At 41.7% G+C, this 10,347-nt stretch overlaps 1 protein-coding gene across 7 annotated transcripts in view; it reads left to right on the top strand.

Annotated features, from left to right (window-relative positions):
• The first annotated feature begins 972 nt into the window (after positions 1–972).
• Positions 973–10,347, top strand: part of CEP135 (centrosomal protein 135) — a 93,919-nt gene continuing 84,544 nt past the window's right edge. For 6 of the 7 annotated variants that reach the window (XR_448321.4, XM_007116057.4, XM_007116056.4 and 3 more), the window contains exons 1-4: positions 973–1,174; positions 4,834–4,990; positions 6,885–7,075; positions 8,214–8,381. Coding sequence is in view for 6 of the 7 variants with exons in the window: in XM_007116057.4 (XP_007116119.1) it covers positions 4,851–4,990; positions 6,885–7,075; positions 8,214–8,381 (499 nt within the window). In the remaining variant the exon portion in view is untranslated. Of the gene's footprint in view, positions 1,175–4,833; positions 4,991–5,148; positions 5,237–6,884; positions 7,076–8,213; positions 8,382–10,347 lie in introns of those variants that run through there. The other variant, XM_007116059.4, reaches the window with a different exon arrangement.

Raw genomic sequence — 10,347 nt, 5'->3', positions numbered from 1 at the left:
TTTGTTGGCTATCCTTGTTAGCATTAGATTTCTTCATTGTTTTTGGTTTGTAAGCGCACTTTCAGTGAAAGGTTATTTTTTTTTCTCTCTGCATCTGGCTCTCCCTCCCCCCAGTTATCAGTTTTGAGGGTGGCCCCAACAAGATTGCCCCACAATTCATAAAACAACTTATTAAAGCACGTGGGAAAACAGACAAGGCACACACAATGACTACGGTTAAAGCAATATATGAATGGGTACAAAGTATTCACAACCCACAGAGCAGTTAGGTGATACCCAAAGATTAGGTACATTTTCAGAATGGAAGTCCTACTTGGGAGACTAGTAAATAGAAAGGAGGAAATGAGCTCCTCTCTGATCATCTAGAAGTTTTCACGCGAGAAATGGAATTCTAGGATTTGACCATGTGTTTTCTATATATGAGCAGGCTCTCTATAACCAGTTGATTTAAATGTAATTCCATTCACAAATGTTTACTGCGGTCGGTGCCAGAGAAACTAGCTGAGTAAAATAATCTTGACTCAAGGAATTCAAAATTGGAGGAGGCAGGGAGAGACATATAAACAAATAATTACATTTTGACGGGATGAGTTACAACTCATGGGATCAAAACATAGTGATATTATACTCATCATAATGGGATGAATATAATATAAGGGTCTACACATCGGGGACATGGGTGTGGGTGGTTCTCAGGGAAAGCTGCACAGACAACTGGCTATTTAAGCTGGAGTTTACGTGGTGAGTAGGCGTCCCTCTAGTGGCTGAAGGCTAATCCGCAGCAGGGACCAGGGCTGGGCAGGGTTTTAACCCCGCGTCCAGAAGGTTAAGGCACCCGACGGAGAGGATGACACCGTCTCTGGCGCCCGCTGAGGTTCGGGGTTCGCCGGCCGCTAGGGGGTGCCGTTGCCTCGCGCCGTGCGGGCCGTTGCGTTTCCGGGCCGGGCCTAGCGCCGCCATAGCTGTCGGGCGCGTCCCAGCCGCGCGCGGCCAAAAGGCTGCTGCTCCCGTTACCGAGGCAACCACGGCACCTCCTCCGCGCCGGCCCGGATAGTCTCTCCGCGCCATTTTCAAACTGTCCTGGAGCCGGAACCGGTGTCTGGGGCGGAAGGAGCCGGCGTGGCGCGAGGGAGAATGCGACCGCAGGCGGAGGGAGCAGCGGCCGGGGCTGCGAGTGAGCGCGGCGCGGGGCGGGAGGGCCGGGCTGGGCGGTCCCTCCGCCTCCCGGGCGGTCCCGGCGGGCTGGGCCGGGGCGCTGCCGGGAGGGAGGCCGCGCGGCCTCGGGAGGAAGTGGGGCCCGGGTGGGCTGGCGGACGGGGCGCGGAGATTCCCCGCCGCCCCGCTGCTGACACCCCTTCCCTTCAACACCCGACTGCGGAGCTGCGGCCCGGAGGTCGGCCTGGGGCGCGGGAGGCCCCTGTTTCCTCCTACCCCTCTCGCCGCGAGGGTCTGTGGGGCCCCCGCGGACCCGCCTCCTACTGACTGATGGGTTGATTTAAAAGTTAAAATGCTCTTTTCGTATAAGAATCATACAGGCTCTTTGTAAAAACAAAAGTGCCCAAAAGCGTAGGACGAGAGTCGTTTATTAACCATTGTCCGGCGCCTTAGTAAACATCCCCTCTTGCTTCCACTCTCTGAGATGAGTGAGGATTCCCGAGATAAACTCAGTTAAGGTTGGTTTTGGGGTTTGTTTTGTGTTTTTGGCCCCTGTGCATATGTACGCACAGAATATTTTTGCAAAAATAAGATGTACTGGCTTTCAGACGTCAACCCCCCAGAGTTAAGCAAGTGGCTGGTTCTAAACACGTATGCGTGGAGGACCTCCAAACCTTACCTTTTATGTTGTTTTGCTAGAAAATGTCAGTATAGCCACAGTGTTTGGATAATGGAGATGGGGGTGATGGTGGAGGACAGCAGCCTATGGGGTGGGGAAAGCCTAATACGTGTTTTTTGTCCTTGTTGCAAGGATTTTAATCTTTTTCATCTGTCCTATGTGTTGATTTTTAGATTCATATTCATATTCTCCCTCTCTCTCAGAAGGATGTGAGGAAGTATTATTTCTGGGTAACCAAAGTGGGTTCCAGACAAAATGGAGAAATGTTTGAATGTTGAGGCCCTACTAGTTCTTGTTTTGACAGGTGCATTTCTGATGTCTCCAGGACTTTTTCTAGAACACCCTGCATCAGTCAGGTCCCTCTTGTGGAAGGAACCTAGAAAGAACCTAGTATAGAATGGGGTCGCCATTCAAAGAACAGGCTAGCAAGAGTGTGGAGAAGGAAAGATTTGTAGAAAGGAGTAATCAAGGAGAGGTACTAATTTAGGAGTGATTTGGTAAGTTGAGGCAGCGTAGTACAGAAACCAGAGTGCTGGATCAGGTCTCAGGGGACCTGAATGCCCACCTACTTCGTGGCCTTGTGGTTTGGGAAAATAGTTACTCTCTTTTTATTTATTTATTTATTGGCTGCCTTGGGTCTTCATTGCTGCGCGCGGGCTTTCTCTAGTTGGGGAGAGCGGAGGCTGCTCTTCGTTGTGGTGCGTGGGCTTCTCTTGTTGTGGAGCACGGGCTCTAGGTGCACGGGCTCAGTAGTTGTGGCTCGCAGGCTCAGTAGTTGTGGCGCGTGGGCTTCGTTGCTCCGCAGCATGTGGGATCTTCCCACACCAGGGCTCGAACCCGTGTCCCCTGCATTGGCAGGCAGATTCTTTTTTTTTTTTTTTTTTTTTTTGTGGTATGCGGGCCTCCCTCTGTTGTGGCCTCTCCCGTTGCGGAGCACAGGCTCCGGACGCGCAGGCTCAGCGGCCATGGCTCACGGGCCCAGCCGCTCCGCGGCATGTGAGATCCTCCCAGACCGGGGCGCGAACCCGGTTCGCCTGCATTGGCAGGCGGACGCGCAACCACTGCGCCACCAGGGAAGCCCTGGCGGGCAGATTCTTAACCACTGCGCCACCAGGGAAGTCCCGAAAGTTACTCTCTTGAGGTAGCCTTACCTCATCTTTGAACAGGGAGGGTGTCCTTCACCCTGTCTCCCTCACAGGGTAGTTGTGAGGATCAAATTTTGCATGTATTCATATACTTGCATGTTTTATAAATTGTGAACAGTAGAGATGTAAAGCAAAGTTTTTATTTGGTTTAGAAATATGAGTATTAGGACCATATTTACCTGGTAAAGTTAGAAAAGAGCACATTTTTCTAAAGAAGTGATCTTTGGATGACTCCATTTTAGGGCAGCTTGATAGATAATATATTCATAAATATTTTAAAAGACAAGGATAAAAACATGTACAGAGATACTTATGCGTTTGTGTCTTTTGTTTTTCTAATCTAAGTAAAATTTACATGGTGAAATGCACAGATCTTAAGTGTGCTATTTGAAAAGCTTTGATAAATGTATACACTGGTGTGACGTCTGTCCCCCTCAACACAATATTTTCATTACCCCAGAAAGTTCCCTTGTAGCCCTTCCAGTCTGGCTCCACCCACACCCCCATAGCCCTAGGCCGCTGTTGTTCTAATATCGTTGCACATGGTTTAATTTTGCCTGTTCTTGAACTTCATATAAATGGAATCATACAGTATATGTATCTTCTGTAACTTATCTTTCCTCTGTTGATGGATAAATAGGTTGTTTCCAGTTTGGGGCTATTATGAATAAAGCTGCTTCGAATATTCTTGTATAGTCTCTTTGTAGATGCTTATTTTCATTTCCTTGAGTAAATACCTTGGAATAGAATTAGAGAGTCATAGGATAGAAGTATGCTTAACTTTATAAGACGCTACCAGGCTTTTTCCACAGAGATTTTACACTCCTGTCAGCAATGTGAAGATTCTTGTTACTCCAAGTCCTTGACGACATTTGGTATTGTACCTTTAATTTTAGCCATTCTAGTATGGGCATAATTGTATCTCATTGTGGTTTCAATTTCCCTGATGGCTAATGGTATTAAGCAACTTTTCATATGATTATTCCCATTCAGATATCTTTTGCAAATCTTAGCCCATTTTCTTACTGGGTTGTCTTTATTATTGAATTGTAAGAGTTCTTTCTGTATCCCATATACAAATCCTTTGTTAGATATTATGAATATTTTTCTCCTACTCTTTTGTTTTTGTTTGTCAAATAAAAGGGCATATTTTGATGAGCAGACTTTTTAATTTAAAGAAATCCAATTTATCAAGTTTTTCCTTTGTATTTAGTGCTGTTAAAAGAGGCTTTTCTAAGTATTCTCTGCCTGTCTCAGGCTTGGGAAAATATTCTTTTTTTTTTTTCCTAGAAGCGTTATTGTTTTAACTTTTTTTAAAAAAATTATTTATTTATTTTTGGCCGCATTGGGTCTTCGTTGCTGCACGCGGGCTTTCTCTAGTTGCAGCGAGCGGGGGCTACTCTTCGTTGTGGTGTGCGGGCTTCTCGTTGCGGTGGTTTCTCTTTGTTGCGAAGCACTGGCTCGAGGCGTGCAGGCTTCAGTAGTTGTGGCGCGTGGGCTCAGTAGTTGTGGCACAGGGGTTTAGTTGCTCTGCGGCATATGGGATCTTCCTGGACCAGGGCTCGAACCCATGTGCCCTGCATTGGCAGGCGGATTCTTAACGACCGCACCACCAGGGAAGTCCCTGTCTTAACTTTTCCGTATAGGTTTGTGAGGAGATGTTTATTTTAATGCAGCAACGTGAATTGGATTTAAACATTTAAACATTGGATTTAAATCAATCTAAATATTCCAGAAGACTGCCTACCTGAAAAGAAACAGAATAATTGCTTCATATTAAAAGATTCTTTTCTTCTTAACGTGAGACAATAATAATAGCTGATAATAGAATGATGTTTCATTCTTTTCTTTTAGGATTTTAATTTTTGGAAATGAATAAAACTACTTTGGAAGACAAGATGACTACAGCTGCAGAAAGAAAATATATTAATATTAGGAAAAGATTGGATCAGTTGGGATACCGCCAGGCTCTGACAGTGGAGTGTTTACCTTTGGTAGAAAAACTTTTCAGGTAAAGATGAAAATACAGTTCTAAACCTGTGTGATCCTTAATCCCATTTATCTAGTTTCTGATTGAACTTTATCCTTCAGTAGAGAAATGGGTAGATTTTTTAAAAGTCCTTAAGTCACCTGAAGTTTCTCTATTCTTCTTAGATTCTACTCTGCTGTCATCAATTCAGGGCCTCCACATTGCAAAACTCTAGGGTCACCATTCACACTATACTATTCAGAGTGAATGTTTCTGCAGGTTTTGTCTGTGAGTAAAAGTACAAATTTTAATGTGATTTTCTGATCTAGTTGGGAGTTCTGTAACTGCTGTATTCACTGGTCTTTATTTTTTTATTGAAATATAGTTGACATTATGTTAGTCACTGGTCTCTAATTACTATTACATTTATAATGTTTCTCTAATGTGGTTGACCATGACTTTAGCTGTTACTTGTTACTTTAACTGAAAGAGTCTTTGTGATTTTTGTTCTTTTCCGCAAGAATTCTATAACTGTGATGTGAGACTAAAGCAGGGAAGTGGCCTAGGAAGCTTTTGCAGTAGGACTATAAGTGATGGTGATGGAAAGGAGAGAATGGATGAAAGATACTTTATGGTCTTTAGCATGGCCTGCAGAATCCTTCATGATCTAGTACTAGATCGACAATTCGGAGTTACAGGGTAGAAGTATATTTAACTTTTCAGGAAACTGACAGACATTTTCCACAGTGATTTTATACTCGTACACCTTCATTTCCCATGTATTAACCACTTGAAGCTCCTAAACATGTGTTCACTTTTTCCCTTGGTCTCTCCATATGCTGTTCTATCTGCCTATAAAGTCCCTTTCTCCTCTCCCTCCTGCCTTGCCCTTATGTTCAGTTAGCCATATGGCCTGCAGGACTCTGTCACATCTGCTGCATGTTATTAGCTATTATCATTGTTGGAAACTTGTTTTATCTTCCCGATAGAATGCAAACTCCATGAGACTAGAGACTGACTTTATAACTGGCATACCTAGAACAGGCTGAACACATTGTTGGCACTGAAATATTTGTTGAGGTTATCACATAGTATTATAACTTTTGACAAATTGTTAGTAGAATATAAGATCCGTGATAGTGAGTTCTTTACCATGTCCCCTGCTCAGTAAATGTTGATGGAGTGAATATTCCACGGGTCTATGTTCTTAGAGGTCGGGAACTGACTTATTATTTGTTGTGTCCCTGACACAGCATATAGCAGGCATTCAGTAAATGTTTGTTGAATGAACAAATAAGTTTCACAGATTCCACAGGATCAGGTGACTAATTAGATATGGGGGGGTGAGTTAGAGGGGAGATTGAAAGATGATTCTGCCTGTGTGTATATGTTTCATAATTTTTAATTAATTCTGTTTTGGGACTTCCTGGTTGCTCAGTGGTTAAGAATCTGCCTGCCAATGCAGGGGACACAGGTTCGATCCCTGGTCTGGGAAGATCCCACATGCCGCGGAGTGACTGAGCCCACGGACCATAACTACTGAGCCCGCGCTCTAGAGCCCGTGGGCCATAACTACTGAGCCCATATGCCACAACTACTGAAGCCCACGTGCCTAGAGCCCGTGCACCACAACAAAGAGTAGCCCCTGCTCACCGCAACTAGTGAAAGCCTGCGCGCAGCAGCAAAGACGCAACACAGCCAAAAATAAAATAAATTTATATTTTAAAAAAATCTTTAATTAATCCTGTTTTGAGAAATTTTTGAGTACTTCCTGGTACCTTGAAAGACTCCTAGTGTTTGTTTTTGTTTGTTTGTTTTAGATTTGAGCTCACTTAACATTAACATTTATTTTAAGTCTTTTTACAAATATGTTTTTAGTTATTAAAAGTTAATGGAATGTTTCCTTGTATTTACATTTTCTGTTCTTGAATATTAGTGATCTAGTTCATACAACAGAAAGTCTTCGGAAATCAAAATTATCTGCTGTGAAAGCTGAAAAAGAAAGTGCCAATTTTGATTTTGTATTGGAACCTTATAAACTTGAAAATGCAAGATTGAGTAAGGAAAATAATGAATTATACCTGGAATTAATGAAACTGAGAGAACAATCAGGCCAACACATTAAAGGTAAAATTTTGTGATTTTTAAAATGCAGTATTTTTGCCCTTTTCATTTTATATGTAAGAAAGACTAGTCTACCTTTAAAACTGTTGATTAGAAAATGTGATAGTCATCCTATTGACACCTCTTGAAATATTGTAGGGTGTGTTGAAGAGTTTCCAAGAAGGAAAGTAAATTTGCATTCCATAACTGTATTCATTTTTACTTTATGTGGATTAAATTTTTAGAATTAAAATTGCTGTAGAGGGCCCTCCCTGGTGGCACAGTGGTTAAGAATCCACTTGGCAATGCAGGGGACATGGGTTCGAGGCCTGGTCCGGGAAGATCCCACATGCCACGAAGCAACTAAGCCCGTGCACCACAACTACTGAGCCTGTGCTCTAGAGCCCATGAACCACAACTACTGAGCCTGTGCTCTAGAGCCCGTGAGCCACAACTACTGAGCCCATGTGCCACAACTACTGAAGCCCACATGCCACAACTGCTGAAGCCTGTGTGCCTAGAGTCCATGCTGTGCAACAAGAGAAGCCCGCACACTGCAACAAAGAGTAGCCCCCGCTCGCTGCAACTAGAGAAAAGCCCGCACGCAGCAACAAGGACCCAACGCAGCCATAAATAAATAAATTTATTTTTTTTTTTAAATTGCTGTAGAAAATATTAAATGCTGGTACTGAAGAAATGTTCTTGAAATAACTTTTGTTTTTCTCTTACTGAGAGAAAGCCATGTATCTGTCGTCTGATTCTTTAATATCCCATCTTTGATCTGAAAGGTAGAATTAGAATGATTTCAAAGGTACTGGGCAAGGGGTAATTATATGGCTAACTTATAAAATCTTCTTATATTCAATAGGAAGCCCTGTCTGATACCTGGCATGAATTCATAATCCTTTAGCTTCATATTCAATTTACTGGATCAAAAGCCATGATTTATATTAGGCTCATACCACAGAAGAAAAATATAATTCCTTTTTGTGCTGGTGACTTATTTGCAGTTTGTTAATAGTGGTAGAAAAGGTATAGCCTTTCTAACAAAGCATACATGAGAATCAGGTGGAGCCTTTCAAATTACTATGACTTTTTGTGTTTTGTGAAATGGAAGAATTTCTAGATTGTAAAATACTCTTTGAATCTTTTTCATTTTAAGAGTTGAAAACCACATTGAAAAAGTGTGCACGTGAAACAGCTGATCTGAAATTTCTAAATAATCAATATGTTCATAAACTCAAACTTCTGGAGAAAGAGAGTAAAGCTAAGAATGAAAAAATTCAACAGCTTCAAGAAAAGAATTTGCAAGCTGTAGTACAAACTCCAGGTGAGTCTGTTCCCTCTCAAAACAAATTGTGCACATGTAATATTTTAAAAATATTAGAACTGTTGACTGAAATGGGACTTTGGATTTTCATGCTTAAACTTTAGTATTTGAAAAGATGTACTTGGCTAGTCACAAAAACTTGTAAATTTATTTCTGAAGATCCAGCTTATACTCTATACATGTGCTTAGAAATTTATGTAATAATAACTTCTTAGATACAAGTAGTCTGGCTTCAATGCCTAGAGTTTTATTTCTTTAATCATTAAATTCTTTTTTCTATTATTTTTGTCATTATTATTTCAGTTATAAAAGTAATTCATACTCATTAAAGAATTTGGAAATGATGTACTTTTTTATTTCTTAGTTTATTTTACCCTTTTTAGCTTTATGCTCAGTAGTTCTCAAGCAAGAAAAAAGAAATGATGGGGTATATTTAGAGTTGGTGGTTGTCTGGGCATAAAGTCAGTGGAAGAATCTCCAGTACTAGTAACTAGATCATTGAGATGTCTAAACCATGGGATTAAGATTATGGAAGTAAGTGAGATGTAGGAAAGTGCTGAATTATGAGACTAGGTAGAGACTGAAGTAATTTGGTCAGAATGAAGATTGCCATCAGAAGAGAGTTGAAGATCTGGGCACTGGCACAGTTCTAACCAGTGACAAAGTCCAGGCGTAATCATGTTATTGTGTGCCTATAGCTGAGTGAAGAGGAGACTCATGAGAGTTGAGGAATTGTGAACCGAGGGGTCAGGGTGGGGGAGGAATCAGTGGGACTTGAAATGGCAGGAAATGAGATGGAGAGGGAGGACCATGAGCCAAAGGCAGAAAAGATGGAGAAATGTGGGAGAAGATCTCAGAAGTACCTAGAAGATTAAGAAAACAAAAAAGAGGATAGATTTTCTGAGAAAAGAGTGGGACAGATTCAAGAGAGATTTAGGAGGTGTAATCTCTAAAATTTAGTGACTGAATGTGGTAGACTTGGGAAGTAGAGGAATTCCTAAATTTGTTTGCAGGGAATGAGTGCGTGGATGATGGTAGTATTTCTTAAGATAGAGAATGTGGAAAGCAGAACAGGAGTCCACCCTTCACAAAGGGTGTGTTGAGTATGTTATACCTACAGGACATTCACACTGAGATTTCTAGTATGCAGTGGGATATGTAGATCTGTTCTCAGAAGTATGATCCCAGATGGAGATTCACATTTGGGAATCATTGGAATATCATGAGAATTGAAGCTCTGAATGTGGTAGGAATTATCTAGTAAGATTATGTAGACTGGAAAGAGAGGAGAACCAAAATTGACATTTAAGGCACAGGTGGCAGAAGAGGGTCTTTGAAAGAAACTGAGGAGCAACCAAGGAGGAAAACCAGGAGATAAGGGAAGAAGAAAATGGTTTACCTGTTCAGGTGTGTATACAAGCAGGTCATTTAAATGATTTTGACCCAGTTTCTTCATCCTCAGAACAAAAGATTAGGAGTATAAAAAATTTGGATTCTAATGAAGACAAAGGATTCTAATGAAGACAAAGTTGAGGGTTATGTTTGTTCTTTGTGAGGGTCAATTAGTTTTTCAAGTACATGTCTAATCTTGGCCAGATACTGGAAAAGGTAAATTATCCATGTGGTTTGGACCAAGGCAGGATATATCTAACCATAAAAATAAATTACTCCTGCTAGTTTTAAGGATAATTGAGACAATTTACTAATTAAGAAATTATACTAATTCAGGTTATACATTCCTCTATATACTAATTTTGCTTCTTAAAGTTTCAGTTATCTTCTCCTTTGGCATTGCTTAATAAGCATGTTTATTTTAGTTATCACTACCTTAAGCTCCTCGTTTTTTTTTTTTTTTTTTTTTTTTTTTTGTGGTATGCGGGCCTCCCCCTGCTGTGGCCTCTCCCGTTGCGGAGCACAGGCTCCGGACGCGCAGGCTCAGCGGCCATGGCTCACGGGCCCAGCCGCT

Source organism: Physeter macrocephalus, chromosome 7, assembly GCF_002837175.3.
Source record: "Physeter macrocephalus isolate SW-GA chromosome 7, ASM283717v5, whole genome shotgun sequence".
NCBI classification, from domain to species: Eukaryota; Metazoa; Chordata; class Mammalia; order Artiodactyla; family Physeteridae; genus Physeter; species Physeter macrocephalus.
The sequence above is the reverse complement of the archived record's forward strand: the minus strand, read 5'-3'. Positions and strand labels throughout refer to the sequence as shown.